This window comes from Antennarius striatus, chromosome 7, assembly GCF_040054535.1.
Source record: "Antennarius striatus isolate MH-2024 chromosome 7, ASM4005453v1, whole genome shotgun sequence".
Lineage (NCBI taxonomy): Eukaryota > Metazoa > Chordata > Actinopteri > Lophiiformes > Antennariidae > Antennarius > Antennarius striatus.
Window position 1 is genome coordinate 778,706 of NC_090782.1, and position 16,295 is coordinate 795,000.

A 16,295-nucleotide genomic window follows, 5' to 3' on the forward strand; every position below is an offset into this window, starting at 1 on the left:
TGAAGCCCGGCCAGCCAGAGGCAAGGCACCTCTGGGGGTCCTTTGTCCCCGTCGAAGAGGAGGCGGCGGGCCTGCGCTTGCTGACAAAAGCTTGGTTCAAGGGCTGACTTTCAATAGATCGCAACGAGGGAGCTACTCTGCTACGTACAAAACCATGACCCAGAATCTGGACGTCTGGAGTGATTTAGCTCCAGGTTCTCCGCAAACGTACGGTGCGAGTAAGGAGAGAGGCAGCCAATGTCCGGCTGCACCTCAGGCCTGTCACAAACGGCTTTGCTCGCCGGCGGGCCGGAGCCTGCTGGCTATCCAGTGCCATTCGAAGTTCCACAGTGTTATGGGATCATTACGTCTAGGTGGGATTCTAGGTGGGCTTGAGGTTTTCAGTCATAATCACACAGATGGTAGCTCCGCACCATTGGCTCCTCAGCCAAGCACCTACACCAAATGTCTAAACCTGAGGTTCCTCTCGTACTGAGCAGGGTTACTATTGCAACAACACATCATCAGTTGGGTAAAACTAACCCTGTCTCGCGATGGTCTAAACCCAGCTCACGTTCCCTTTTAGTGGGTGAACAATCCAACACTTGGTAAATTCTGCTTCACAATGATAGGAAGAGCCGACATTGAAGGATCAAAAAGCGACGTTGCTATGAACACTTGGCTGCCACAAGCCAGTTATCCCTGTGATAACTTTTCTGACACCTGCTTAAAAACCAAGAAGTCAGACAGATCGTGAGGCCCCACTTTCAAGGTCTGTATTCATACTGAAAATCAAGATCAAGCGAGCTTTTACCCTTCTGCTCCATGGCAGGTTTCTGTCATCCCTGAGGTCACTTTAGGACACCTGCGTTACTATTTGACAGGTGTACCGCCCCAGTCAAACTCCCCACCTGCCACTGGCCCTGGAGCAGGTCGCACCTTACCTTTGAGGGGCCAGACGCATGAGGCCAGAAGCGAGAGCCCGCTCGGGCCTCGCCTCCCTGGCTAAAAAATGATAAGATTTGTGGTATTTCACCAGTGGCTGAGGCCTACCACTTATTCTACACCTCTCACGTCTCTTCAATGTGTCAGATTAGAGTCAAGCTCAATGGGCTTCTTTCCCCGCTGATTCTACTACGCCCATTCCCTTTGCTGTTGTTTTCCTAGATAGTAGGTAGGGGCAGTGGGAATCTCGTTCATCCTTTCATGCGCATCAATAATTAGATGATGAGGCATTTGGCTACCTTAAGAGAGTCATATGGGAACGCCTCGGGCTCCCCCCAGAGGAGCTGAGGGAGGTGTCTGGGGAGAAGGAAGTATGGGCATCCTTGCTGAAACTGTTGCCCCCGCGACCCGGCCCTGGATAAGTGGGAGATGATGAATGGATGGATGGAAGAGAGTTATACTTACTGCCGCCGTTTACCCGTGCTGCATTGAATTTCTTCACTTTGACATTCACAGCACTGGGCAGAAATCACATCATTTCAACACCCCTCGTGGGCCTTCGGCCCGCCAATGATGCAGGCCCTCGCCAACGGGGCTCCTTCCGGCGGGTGCCATAACTGGGTAGATCTGCGAGAAGGGCTCGGCGCGCGTCCAGAGTCGCTGACCCATTCCAGGATGCCCTGCACTTCACAAAAAAAGAGAACTCTCCCCATGGCTCTCGACAGCTTCTCTGGGATTGCTTACGTTACCGCACTGGACGCCTCGCGTCGCCGGTGTCCGCCTCTCCAGATTCGGGGATCTGAACCCGACTCTTTTCCGATCGGCCGGGTTTGACATAGGCCATCGGCCCGCCCTTCCGAATGGCATTCACTCATCTCTTAAGACCGACTGACCCATGTTCAACTGCTGTTCACATGGAACATTTCTCCACTTTGGCCTTTCAAGGTCTTGTTTGCTACTACCACCAAGATCTGTGGCGGCTCCACGCAGGCCCATGCCCTAGACTTCTGTGCACATCACAGCGGCCCTCCTACTTGTCGCGGCATAGCCCTTGTGGCTACCGTTTCCAACAACGGACGGGTATAGGCCCAACGTTCCAGCGCCATCCATTTTCAGGGCTAGTTGATTTGTTGTTACAAACTCCTTAGCGGGTTCCGACTTCTGTGGCTGCCGTCCTGCTGTCTATATCAACCAACACCTTTTCTGGGGTCTGTTGAGGATCAGCATCGGGCGCCTTGACCTGGCGTTCGGTTCATTCTGCAGCGCCAGTTCTGTGGCCCACCAGGCGACTCACATTCCACACCCGGCTCCAAGCCAGCAAGCTGGGCGTTTTACCCATTTAAAGTTTCAGAATAGGTTGAGATCATTTTGGCCCTAAGACCTCTAATCATTCACTTTACCAGATAAAACTTCGAGACTCTGAGCACCAGTTATCCTGAGGGAAACTTCGGAGGCAACCAGCTACTAGATGGTTTGATTAGTATTAGTATATAGACCCTATACCCAGGTCGGACGACTGATTTGCATGTCAGGACCGCCGCGGGCCTTCACCAGAGTTTCCTCTGACGTTGCCCTGCCCAGGCATAGTTCACCATCTTTCAGGTCCTATCGCGTGCGCTCACGTTCCACCTCCCTGACGGAGAAGGCGAGATGGGCTGTTGGTGCGTCCGGGGATGGGGGTGGGTCCTCCCGCCCTCCCCCTCCCTGGGATCCCACCTCAACTGGCGTTGCGCCGACCCCCACTTTAATTGCGCCATGGGATTTGGAAGGCACCCTTCGACTCCCTGATCCGTGTTTCAACACGGGTCGGATGGGTTGCCAACATTGCCGTAGACCCCTGGCACCTACGGATTTGTGGGTATGATCCCTTCCCTGGTCGGTGTGACGCGGTTGGGAGAGCACTGAGGACACTCTGCCCCGGTCGAGAGTTGCGCCGGGGGCGGGGCCCCGTCCCCCCTTTGGACCCGTTCCAGTGAAGCCCCCTGAGTCTGCATCGCATCCCACGCCTGCCACTGCCAGCCGCCGGTGAGGGAGGATGGCGGGGGAAAGAGGATGCCCAGCTCGTGGTTTCGGGCGCGGGGAGGGGAAGGCGCAGCGAGCACTCGGTCCACGGCCCTGGGAAGCGAAGAGGTGGGGGAGACGGAGGTGTCCCCAGTCCCCTTCAAGGCTGACCCAGAGCCAGTTGCAGCACACCGCTGATAGAGGAAATGCACCCGGTGGGGGCCGACCAACAGACCCAGGGAGAGGTCCTTATGAGGGGATCTTCCCGCACTTAGCAGCCGCCCGTGGCCCGCCGAGTTGAATCGCCAGGGCGGACTGTGCGGGCCCCATACGTTTACCTCTCAATGTTTTCACACCCTCTTGAACTCTCCTTTCAAATTTTATTTCAACTTTCCCTCACGGTACTTGTCACCCGGTAGTCGACCCACTTTGGTTCCGAACCACCAGGAAGACCAGGTCGTCTCGCTAGAGTAACCCGGGTGCTGGCCTACGGTGAGTCGGAGGGCCCCCCCTCAACCTCCAGGGTGACACTTTGTCAAAAAATCTAACTTTGTGACCTCCAGGAGGAGCTCACCGTGTCTGATCATCTGCTCTAATTACTCGGATTAGTTTTGGCGCATTTCGGACTGGCCTGTGGAGGTCAACTTTTCAAACGAGTACCTAGCCATATTAGCTCGATGGAGGTCGTTTGAAAACCCACACCCCAAACCTCCACAGCGCTCCTGGTGGTCAAATGAACGTTCTTGCACCTCTGGTAGCCCGACCGTAGCACCCCTGGTTGCCAGGGCCATGCTCGCCTGGTAGTCCTACCAGTGGCCTGCCAGGGGCTTTATCGGCCAGGTTTAGGTTCAACTCTTCCTGACCACGCCCCCCTCACCCATTTTAGCTCCATTTAATGATTTTTTCCTCATTTTTGATTAAAATAGCAGGTTTTTAGGCTGAAAATGTAACCTCCAGGGCCCCAGGCTGAGCTCCAGAGCCCCAGATTCAGCCTTCAGGGGCCCAGACTTAAGCTCTAGGGTCCCTGGTTGAGCCTCCAGGCCCCAGCCTCAGCCCCCATAACCCCAACCTGAGCCCCCAGGGCCCCAGGCTGACCTCCAGGGCTCCAGACTTAGGCTTCAGGGCCCCAGGCTGATCTCCAGAGTCACAGACCGCGGTCCTGCCAGGAAACAATGAGAGCTCAGCTACGGCCGCTCTCCTGGGTGAGAGAGAGAGGCGTGCGGAACGGAGATGGACGGATTAGTCTATATCACTCCGTCACTGCCTTGCTTTTGGGTAGGTGCTCCTGAAGTCTTTGCTGGTGCTACTAACTTCTAAATATGGGAGCATCAGTGCTGCCAAGAAAAAAAGTTAATTTCGAGCCCTGCCTGGGCCCCAGACTAAGCATCACCCCATGAACAGCTGGTTTGCCGCGCCGCTGGATGTCGTCATTCCCGGTAGTCCTGCACATACTTTTAGCTGGATCGACATAGACACAAAGTATGAGCTGGACCCGGCCCCGTGCTCGGTCTGCACAGCCCAAACCTGAGCCTCCAAGGGGTTAAGGTCTGGATGTCCTTAACTCTTGGATGCACTTGTGGGGTCAGGTATAACCCCATAGGTTTCATGGATTTTCATATGAACGTTTACATTTTAGCCAGTTTTAGTGTCCCTCCCAGACACCTGTTGTTAATTAGTCACTTCTGATGTAACTTTCCAATCAACACACCCAGCGTCAGCAAGCGCTCCACCCGGGAACTGACTTCAGCAGCCCCGTGAACCACCTCCAGACACACAACCCGAGCCTCCTGCAGGATGACGGGCATTCACGACATCCAGCAAGGCCTCCACACACACAACCAGGGCTGTCAGCAAGTAAAACGACCTCTGCTGCACTGCACATATCCTCCACATCCGCAGCCGGCTCGTATAACTTGTAAGTCATTTCTCTTTGAACGTAATTTTTAGTGATATATTCTAAAGTGTGATCACTTTACTGGTTAAATGTGTTCATTTTATCCAGAGTAAAATGGCTAGTAGGAGGCCAGCTCCGCTCTCTGTGGACCATGTCCTGCAAATGATCCAGGATGAATGGAATGACGAGCCGGACACAGTCACTGACTCAGATTCTGACGTCTCAGATATGGAAGACTTATTGTCCCCCCCACTGAACAAGGGCTGTCAGACACACAAGAGTCATCTGAAGAGATCATGGATGTTGTGCCGGACCGGCGGAGCTACAATGGATCATACTGGGCAGAGTTACTCCCCAGATAGGCTGTAACACCAAGTCACAGTTTGATACGTATTCGGCCAGGAGCTGTACCTGGGTTTAGGAATGTCTCCCCAATAGATGCATGGAAGGAGTTCATGTCTGACAATAGAGGAGGTGCTGACATGCACAAATAAGGAGGGAGGAAGAGCAGTCTCAGACACGGGGAGAGAGTGGAGACATGTGACCAAAGATGAGCTGGTGGCCTTCATTGGATTGACCATTCCTGCAGGAAGCGAGAAGAACTGGGATGTGCCCGTAAGTACGCTTTTCAGGAGTCCTCTGCACAAAACGGTGCACAAGGCCACTATGTCAATTCGAAGATTTGAAGACATTCACTGGTTCTTATGGTTTGATGACAAGTGGACGAGAGCCAACCGACTGCAAACAGATTGCCTGGCACGCTTCTGCCACATATGGGACCTGTTCCTGATCAAGTGCCGGTTCAAATTCGTCCCCAGTGATTGTATGACAGTGAATGACAAGTCGTGCCTTTCAGAGAGAGGACCTAGCTTCTACAGTACATGCCGAGCAAGCCCGCCAAGTACGGGATAAAGAACTTCTGGGTTTGTGATGCCTATTGCCCATTGATAGGAACGTGTACCTAGGGAAACAACCAGGGGAAAATGTCCAGAAGAATCTGGGGGAAAGTATTGTCTGTCAGTTGTGCAGTGAATTGAGACACACAGGCCGGAACATCACCACTAACAACTTCTTCACCAGTGTCCCTCTTGCAGAACATCTCCTGGAGGAGGGTCTGACTATTGTGGGGGCTTTGCGACAGAACAAGCCAGACATTCCTCCAGTTATGAAGGATTCTAGGTCCAGAGATGTCCACAGCACCGGATTTGGGTTCAATGGGAATATGACCATGATCAGCTATGTAAGAAGTAAGGGAAGGCTGTTCTGCTGCATAGCACAATGTACCACAGCAGGACGGTGGGCAAAACCAGCCCAAAGAAAAAGCCAGAAGCGATCCTCTTCTACAGTCAGACCAAAGGAAGACTGGATATAATGGACCAGATGGTTGGCAACTACACCTGCAAACGCCAGACGGAGAGATGGCCCACGGTGCTCCCGTATAACATGATTGACGTCGCCGCTATGAATGCCTATACACTTTACAGGGCTCAGCACCCTGAAGTTTACACAGGCATCACTAATGGACGACAGCAATTTCTCGGAGCTCTCAATGGAGCTTTTGACACCTCACATGAGAAGTCGACTAGAAGGTACCCTAAACCTACCAACCTACATAATAGCAGCAATGTAAAAGATTGGGGTGACATTGACTGCTGCGACCCGTCTGGAGGGAACAGACACACATTGCCAGAGGAAGAGGTCCAGGTTGTGTCCCAGAAAGAAAGATCGCAAAACCGCTGATTCCTGCATCAAATGCCAGAAGCAAGTAGTTTGTGACAGATGTAGACGTTGAGAAATCTGTCTTTTAAAGTGGATTCTTCCAGTAAGTAAAATAATAAATAAATAATTCAAATGGTTTCGTGTCACAAACTTCACTGGATTGAAACTTTTCATTTCGAGGCTGTGGAAGAAAATCATTCTCTGGGGTCATTTTTGACCTCCCCTGTGGAAGAGTATTGGTAACTTGAACATCCAAGGGTTTTACTAAACTGTACAGTAAAAAAAACGTACACCTTCATATCACCTACTATCAAATGTAGTGAGTGTGACTAAAATTAATAATTAATCTGTTTTTCCAAGTAATCACTGCTTATAAATTAATATGAATAAGCGGGGAAAATATATATTTTCTACATTTCCCTGTGAACACTTTTATAATAATAATAACTAAAACATATGATGAAAAAATTAATGTGGTATTTAGTTCAATCAATCAATCAATCAAGTTTTATTTATATAGCGCTTAATCATGACAGCAGACATTTCAAAGCGCTTTAACAGACAGAGAAACCCAACTGAACCCTCCAAAGCAAGCATAAGCGACAGTGGCGGGGAAAAACTCCCTCGATGAGGAAGAAACTCCAGGCAGGACCCAGACTCTTTTGGGCGGCCATCCGCCTCGACCGGTTGGGTGGAAAAAAAAATCAAAGGACGATAAGAACAGCATCAGAGAGAGAGAGACAGAGAGAGAGTGAGACAGGCCAGATAGAGACAGTATCAATATGGTTAAGGTTGCTAAAGTCAAGGCACAATTACAGCTGCGTGGATGACTGTATGGCGGCACGGAGGAAGAAAGGAAGCAGGACCCCAGCTGATGGATAGTTGAGGGGTGGTACTGGTGGGCTTGGAGGAGAAGGTCCACAGCACATGGAGAGATGGGGGTGATACTGGTGGGCTCGGAGGTGCAGGTCCACAGAGGAAGGTCCACGGCGGCTGGGCGGATGAGGGGTGGAACAGTAAGATGACAACAAGGAAGACAGGCAGCAGGACCCCAGTCGATGGTTAGCTGAGTGGTGATACTGTTGTTTGGGAGGTGAAGGTCCACAGCAGATGGTCCACAGTGGATGGGTGGATGAGGGGTGGAACAGTATGGTGGCGCGGAGGAAAAAGGAAGCCGGACCCCAGCCGATAATTAGGTTAGGGGTGGTACTGGTGGGATGATGAAGTTCAGGTATGACTTCATCACCAGTTCCTCTTCACTTGTGCTCTTGACTTTTTTCAGAACACCTCTTGCTGATATGAGTTAGCTGAGTTTTACTTTAGGCTATTAACTCTCAAAACCACGGTGAGTTTTGTTTTTTTTCTTTCTCGGCATTTGCAATTACTCTTCCAGTTGATGATTATGGAGCACATGCCACATGAAGTTGTGGGAAAGAGTAGTGGAAGCTAGACTAAGGGCAGAAGTGAGCATTTGTGAGCAGCAGTATGGTTTCATGCCAAAACAGAGTACTACAGATGCAGTATTTGCTTTGAGGATGTTGGTAGAGAAGTACAGAGAAGGCCAGAGGGAGCTGCATTGTGTTTTTGTAGATCTGGAGAAAGCTGATGACAGGGTGTCCAGAGAGGAACTGTGGTATTGTATGAGGAAGTCTGGAGTGGCAGAGAAGTATGTTAGAGCGGTGCAGGACATGTATGAGGACTGTAAGACAGTGGTGAGGTGTGTGTAGGTGTGACAGAGGAGTTCAAGGTGGAGGTGGGACTGCATCAGGGATCAGCTCTGAGCCCCTTCTTGTTGCTATGGTGATGGACAGGCTGACAGACGAGGTCAGACAGGAATCTCCATGGACAATGATGTTTGCAGATGACATTGTGATCTACAGTGAGAGCAGGGAACAGGTGGAGGAGAAGCTAGAGAGGTGGAGGTTTGTCCTGGAAAGGAGAGGAATGAAGGTTAGCCGCAGTAAGACAGAGTACATGTGTGTGAATGAGAGGGACCCAAGTGGAAGAGTGAGGTTACAGGGAGAAGAGATCAAGAAGGTGGAGGATTTGAAGTACTTAGGGTCAACAGTCAGAGCAATGGAGAGTGTGGAAAAGAGGTGAAGAAGCGTGTCCAGGCAGGATGGAACGGGTGGAGGAAAGTGTCAGGTGTGATGTGTGATAGAAGAGTTTCAGCTAAAATGAAGGAAAAGGTGTACAAAACTGTGGTGAGACCAGCGATGTTGTTTGGTCTAGAGACAGTGTCACTGAGGAAAAGACAGGAGACAGAGCTGGAGGTAGCAGAGATGAAGATGCTGAGGTTCTCTCTGGGAGTGACCAGGATGGATAGGATCAGGAATGAGTACATCAGAGGGACAGCACATGTTAGAGGTTCTGGAGATAAAGTCAGAGAGGCCAGACTGAGATGGTGTGGACATGTCCAGAGGAGAGATAGTGAATATATTGGTAGAAGGATGCTGAGTTTTGAACTGCCAGGCAGGAGGCCTAGAGGAAGACCAAAGAGGAGGTTTATGGATGTAGTAAAAGAGGTCATGAAGGTAGTTGGTGTGAGAGAAGAGGATGCAGAAGACAGAGATAGATGGAGACAACTGATTCGCTGTGGAGACCCCTGAAGGGAAAAGCTGAAAGAAGAAGGAGAAGATGCTCAATGGCTTGGAAAAAAGAAGGGTATAACTGCTTCATAGAGCTGAGTATGACTTGAATAAGAGTAAATGCCTGATAAGGCTGAAATATCAATGGAAATGCAGCGAGAGACATCTACAATCACACCTGGGTACACAGTTAATTCCCACCAAGGACAGCTAATGATTTAGGGTAGAGACTGGCCTGAAATTAACCACGTAGGGAGGCAATGAAAACAGGTGTACTTATGATCTGTAAGACAGTACGGTGTGTGTCCTGTGCCAAGTTGCTTCATCTGACACTTTGCCCTGGGAGGAGGAACAGGTCTCCCAAACTGCCCTCTTGGGAAGAATTTCTGCTGCCAGAGTGATGATTCCCTACACATGGATGGACTGGTAATGAAAATCAGTGGACTGACACCACACAAGTAACAATGTACCATTCAGACACACACTATACTGAATAAATTATGACACTCATGCCAGAACAGAACACATCCAATTGCTGATCCCCAAAAAATATTGGAAAATGATTTCCTGTGGAAAAATGTTTACGGTGACTATCTTCTGTTAAAAAGTCTGATTCATTCTTTGGAAATCATGACATTATATCTTTTCTTTTGAAACCTACTGTTATATCTATAACATGAGGAAGATTTTCTCCACGTGAGACTGACCTGTAATTTAACAAATAAAATGTGAAGTAAATTATGACACAATTGACTCTTGTTTATTCATTTTTTTGTATTTATATTATTCCAAAATACTCTGAAACTGTAGTATTTTAACAGAATTTCAAATGCTGTAAAATCACAAACATCATTAATCCCATGAGATTAAATTACATTAACAACCCACTAATGTGTATATCATTTGTATGTTATTCCAAATAAAACAAAACAGTGCACGGTAAAAAAGTTAAATAAAAGGCATGTTAAAAAAAGGCACAATTCTCAACAGGCATTAACAAATGATAGTCAAAGTCCAATGGGCGTTCCCTCTTTAACATACTGGAAGATGAGTAGTTGTCTTAAAACGTATATAAGTCATGAAAACACAAACGCAGACATTTGAGAGATGGAGATTTCATTTCTAATTGTTGGTTTGCTCATGTTTGATCTGTATTATGGAGATGGTCTCAAACAAAAGGCTACATTCACAGGGGGTATTGTTAATGGAATTAACAATCAGGCCTCAACTTTAAAATGTAAACCCCAAGGTACCGCTCGCCTGCCCGCATTCTCTATGGATGGAGACCTTGTTATTGGGGGTGTTTTCTCCATACACCACTACAAACACACCTTGAGATATAACTACACCACTGTACCTGAGCCACTGAGATGCACAGGGAGGTCTGTCAGGAGAAGTGATTGTTGAGAGAGTATCAGAGTGTGTTACTGAAATGCTTTTATTCGTGTTACATTTTCTTGTCATTAACTGTGGCTGCCTTAGTTGCAAGATTAATGTCTGTTATCACCCATGATATTAAATTGCAAATTTATTATGTTACCTGCTTAAATAGTGCATCAACATCGTCGTATGCATGTTTGACAATTGAGTTTCTCTCTCCAGCATTGATTCCCGTGAACTGCGCTTCTCACAGGCTATGATCTTTGCCATTGAGGAGATTAACAACAGCACCGAGCTCCTGCCCGGTGTCAAACTGGGTTATCAGATCCATGACTCCTGCACCTCGGTGCCAGTAACAGTGCATGTGGCATTTCAGCTTTCAAATAGCCTGGATCAGGCATTTCACACTGGTGATAACTGCTCTCAGTCTGGTATGGTGATGGGAGTTGTGGGTGAATCTGGATCCACACCATCTATGAGCATGTCACGTATTATCGGGAGGTTAAACATCCCTCAAGTAAGCGTTTGAATTTCTGACAAACTGTCTTTAATAGAAATGAGTACTGATTCATGTGCCTGCAATGTTCAATAATCATATTTATGTCTTCAATTAGGTGAGCCATTTTGCCACTTGTGCATGTCTGTCTGATAAGATTCAGTACCCTAATTTCTTCAGAACTGTACCAAGTGACCAGTTCCAGGCTGATGCACTGGCCAAGCTTGTAAAACATTTTGGCTGGACTTGGATAGGTGCAATCCGGTCAGATTCAGACTATGGCAACAACGGTATGGCATCTTTCCTGCTCACGGCACAGAAGGAGGGAATCTGTGTGGAATACTCTGTGTCTTTCCATCGGACAAACCCACGCAGCAAGATCCAGAGAGTAGCTGATGTTATCCGGAGGTGTCCATATCACAGATTGTGTCAAAGTGTGACAGTGGTTGTATTTGCACAAACCTTACAAAATGCACTCAATCAATTCCATCCACACATCCATCCATCCTTCTATAAACATCCATTTTCAGATTTAGATGACCACAATTGTCTCGTTTATATCTGCTTTTTCAACTTTTTGGGTCACTGTAGTTGCTGGAACCTATCCCAGCTGACCACAGGCGAGAGGCCTGGTAAACTCCACACACGTTGCCAGCGCATTGGAAGAGAAAAGAATAGAAAGCCCTTATTGTCACTATACATAGTACAATGACATTTTTGAGCCACAAAAAGCCAACAACCACTCACTCTCTCAACCTCTGCTATGACACAGACTCATGAATTTAAACAAATGACACCATGGACGTCTGTCACTTGTTATAATACATGTGAATGTCTTCCACAGATCAACAGCTCACGTTATTGTGGCATTTATTGCGTCTGCTGAACTGAGACTCCTTCTGGAGGAGCTGTCACGTGAGGCTTCTCCACCCCGCCAATGGGTAGGAACTGAGGCTTGGGTCACCAATGGAGACATGCTGAAGTACAGATTCTGTGCTGGAGCTATTGGATTTGGCATTGAGCAATCAGTCATCCCTGGATTGAGAGACTTCCTGCTGGATCTCTCTGCCACAAAAGTGGCCTCTTCCCCAGTGCTCACTGAGTTCTGGGAGGTTGTATTCAACTGCAGACTGGGAACATGTGAGAGAGCTGTTTCTGTTGTTGTAAAAAGGTCCACCAGAAATGAAGAAAATAAGACCGACTTTTCTGTAGCTTAATTTGTGGATTTAGTTTTGTATGAAATTATGTGTGGTAAAATATTTGACCTTCTTTTGTTGTTATTTATATTATGATATATAATATATGGTTTTAATGTAGAGCTAAAAACGTTCTGTCCAGTTACTGCCACAGGTGAGAGAATGTGTGATGGAACTGAAGACATGCAGACTCTCCAGAACCCATACACCGACACATCTCAACTTCGAATCACTAACATGGTCTATAAGGCAGTTTATGCATTAGCACATGCCCTTCATAACACATTGTGCCTGGACACAAATTCCTCAACTCACTGCGACAAATACAACAAGTTGTCATTAAAGGAGGTTGGTTAAAATTATAAAAAAAGCAGGAATACACATTCCAATTTCAGAACTATAAAATTTATAATATATAACGTACATTAAATTCAATTTGTAACACTTAACTTCTCTTCATAGGTCCTTAATCACTTAAAGAAAGTGAAGTTTAACCTAAACGGCTATGACGTGTCATTTGATGCAAATGGGGATCCCGTGGCCAAGTATGAGCTGGTCAATTGGCAGAAAAGTCTCAGGGGCAGCATTGAGATTGTGACAGTGGGACATTATGATGGGTCATTGCCAGCGGGTCAGGAGTTCCAAATTAATACGAACCTCATGTTCATGGAGGGTGTCACAAAAGTAAGGAGTTTTAAGCCTATTCAAACAGATGCTTGGAAGGTTTCAAAGATGTAATTGTCCACTGTCAGATATTTAAATTGACTGAAGAGAACCATTCCAAATGTTATTGTAAGTATTTTAAGTATTAAAATAAAATAAAAAAAATCACAATGTTGACGCTAATAAATCATTTGGGTTTCTTGACCTAACAACCCCTTACAATCAATATAATTTCAGCATGAAAAGGTCCTTTGATTACATGTTGTGTACCTTTTTAAGTAGTAGCAGCAAAACCTTTGTAACTGAACAGAAATTATCTGAAACTACTTGTCCTTAAGCACATTTTTCATTTGGTCCCTGTGCAGCTGCGTTGAATTATTACTATATTGAATTATTACTATATTGAATTATTACTATATACAGTTATAACCAGTACAAAGAATTACAAGTATTACAAGGATATTGACAATGTCAAGACCAATTTTCGACAAATAGTTTATTATTGCAATTTTTATAATCTGTTAAATAATTATTAATTGGAATAAAATATTGAATCTTCTTGACTTTGCATTCATGTATCAGGTTCCGAGGTCAGTGTGTAGTGACAGATGTCACCCAGGAACCCGTAAAGTGCTTCAAAAAGGAAAACCCATCTGCTGCTATGATTGTGTGCGATGTCCTGATGGAGAGATTAGCAATTCTACAGGTGATTTAATTCCTATTTCATAAATACTACATAAAATATATGACTAATAATTTCCATTTGTAATTTTTTGTTTTGTTTTTTAGATTCTCTTGATTGTACCCCTTGCTCTCATGAATTCTGGCCTAATGCAGAGAGCTACACCTGTCTACCCAAGACTGTTGAATTTCTTTCCTACGATGAGGTCCTAGGAATCATTCTGGCAGCGTTCTCAGTTGGTGGTGCCTGTCTCACCATCATGACTGCAGTTCTGTTCTATCAACATAGAACATCCCCGATTGTCAAGGCCAACAACTCTGAGCTGAGCTTCCTGCTGCTCTTCTCTCTGACTCTGTGTTTCCTGAGTTCTTTAACTTTCATTGGAGCACCCTCTGACTGGTCCTGCATGCTGCGACACACAGCCTTTGCAATCACCTTTGTCCTTTGCATGTCTTGTATTTTAGGCAAAACAGTTGTAGTATTAATGGCCTTCAAGGCCACCCTCCCAGGCAGGAATGTCATGAAATGGTTTGGTCCACTGCAGCAAAGAATAACTGTAGCCTGCATAACATTTATACAGGTATTAATATGTACCATTTGGTTGGTTGTTAGTCCCCCGTTTCCAATCAAGAACTTAACTGTATATAAGAAAATAATCATTCTGGAATGTGCTTTAGGCTCAGCTGTTGGGTTCTGGGGTGTACTCGGGTACATTGGGCTACTCGCTGTATTTTGCTTAGTGCTTGCTATTCTAGCTCGGAAACTGCCTGATAGTTTTAATGAAGCCAAACTCATCACCTTCAGCATGTTGATATTCTGTGCAGTCTGGATCACCTTTATCCCAGCGTATGTCAGCTCTCCTGGGAAATTTACTGTGGCTGTAGAGATATTTGCCATTCTGGCCTCCAGTTTTGGATTAATATTCTGTATATATGTTCCAAAGTGTTTCATCATATTGTTTAAACCAGAGAAAAACACCAAGAAAAATTTGATGAACAATAAATGATCCAGAGACATCTGAGTTCTATAAGCAATGATATACAGTGTGCCCTCGTTCTTTGTGGTTAATACATTCCAGGAACCACATGCGATTAAGGAATCCGTGATTGAGATTTTGATCTATTTAATCTAATTATTTACGGTAATTTAAATGTTCATGAACCCTCGCCATACTGATATTAAACCACCTTCTATCTGTTTTACCATTTCCAAAACTCTCAAAGACTGTTTAAAGTACTTTTGTGTCTCACGAAAGTCCAAGACTCACAGAACGAAGTGCACTTCTGGATGCCATCAGCCAATAGAATGCGTGAACGGTATCACGTGACTGCCGACCAAAAATCTGTGATGAGGTGAAGTGACGAGCGTTGATGCAAGATCGTGCGAGGGCGCACTGTATATTTTATATATATATATATATATATATATACACACACACACACACACACACACAGATACTTCCTTGCCGAAGTATTGGCCCCCCAAGAACTTTTTGATATTTTGACACATTTTAGGCTTTAAACTTATAGATAACAAACTGAAAATATTTTTAAAAAAATCAACAACATGTGAGACACAATCCTGACGTGGAATCAAATTTATTCAACATTTTATATTGTGTTTACAAATAAAAAACTGAAAAGTAGGACGTACAAAACTATTGGCCCCTTTGAGTTAATAAGTTAATTTGTACAACCTCCTTCTGCTGCGATCACAGCCGCAAGTCTTTTTCGGTATGTCTCTATAAGTTTTGCACATCTTGAGAAACAAATATTTCCCCATTCCTCCTACAAAACAGCTCAAGAACCTTAAGGTTTGATGGAGATGGTTTGTGCAGAGCGATTTTCAGATCTTTCCATAGATGCTCTATTGGATTGAGGTCTGGACTTTGGCTTGGCCATTCTAACACCTTTATGTGGTTAGTTTTAAACCATTCCATTGTAAATTTGGCTTTATGTTTAGGAACATTGTCCTGTTTAATGAAGAACCTCCGCCCCATCCTCAGGTCTTTTGCAAACAGATTTTCTGCAGATCATCCTGTATTTGGCTCCATCCATCTTCCCATCAACTCTAATAATCTTCCCAGTCCCTGTTGAAGAAAAGCAACCCCAGAGCATGATGCTGCCACCACCATGTTTGACGGTGAAGATGTTTTTTTCAGGGTGATGTGCAGTGTTACTTGTACGCCAAATGTAACGTTTGACATTCAGCCCAAAAGTTCAATTTTGGTCTCATCTGACCAGAGCACCTTGTTCCACGTGTCATCTGTGTCTCCCATGTGGCTCCTTGAAAACTCCAAATGGTCCTTTTTATGGTTTTCTTTTCATGATGCTGTTTGTTCTCCAGTGTTCCTTTCAAAGACCTCCGTGACCATCACAGAGCAGCTGCATTTAAACTGAGACCAAATGACACACAGGTGCACTCCGTTTGTCATTGTCAGTCATTTAGGTCAACATGGGATCATTCAGAAGTCATCAGGGAACTTCTGAAGTCGGGGGGCCGAGAGAACAGGGGGCCAATACTTTTGCACGTCCTACTTTTCAGTTTTTTATTTGTAAACACATTACAAAATATTGAATAAATTTGGTTCCACTTCACAACTGTTTCTCACATCACCATTTGACTACTTATTTTTATATAAGCAGGTATGTAAGAATATTTTGTTTGTACTACTGCTTTGTACTACTACTACTAATACTGTACTACCTACTGCTCTGAATACAAAAGTAATAAAGTGGTACCTCTACTGAAA

General features: G+C 45.9%; 1 protein-coding gene across 1 annotated transcript; it reads left to right on the top strand.

Annotated features, from left to right (window-relative positions):
- Positions 1-10,359: 10,359 nt before the first annotated feature.
- On the top strand, positions 10,360-14,549 carry LOC137599020 (extracellular calcium-sensing receptor-like). Its single transcript, XM_068319654.1, has 8 exons — positions 10,360-10,508; positions 10,729-11,023; positions 11,121-11,410; positions 11,847-12,142; positions 12,353-12,546; positions 12,661-12,882; positions 13,444-13,567; positions 13,651-14,549. Exons 1-8 carry the CDS (start codon positions 10,402-10,404, stop codon positions 14,547-14,549), a joined length of 2,427 nt encoding a protein of 808 aa, XP_068175755.1. The 5' UTR covers positions 10,360-10,401.
- Positions 14,550-16,295: the final 1,746 nt, after the last annotated feature.

Bases quoted from the DNA above. Each gene is read 5' to 3' on its own strand.
- LOC137599020 (XM_068319654.1), top strand. From the start codon at position 10,402: ATGGATGGAGACCTTGTTATTGGGGGTGTTTTCTCCATACACCACTAC. The intron at 12,143-12,352 runs GTGAGAGAGCTG...TTACTGCCACAG, and splicing joins CAACTGCAGACTGGGAACAT to GTGAGAGAATGTGTGATGGA. The intron at 13,568-13,650 runs GTGATTTAATTC...TTTGTTTTTTAG, and splicing joins AGAGATTAGCAATTCTACAG to ATTCTCTTGATTGTACCCCT.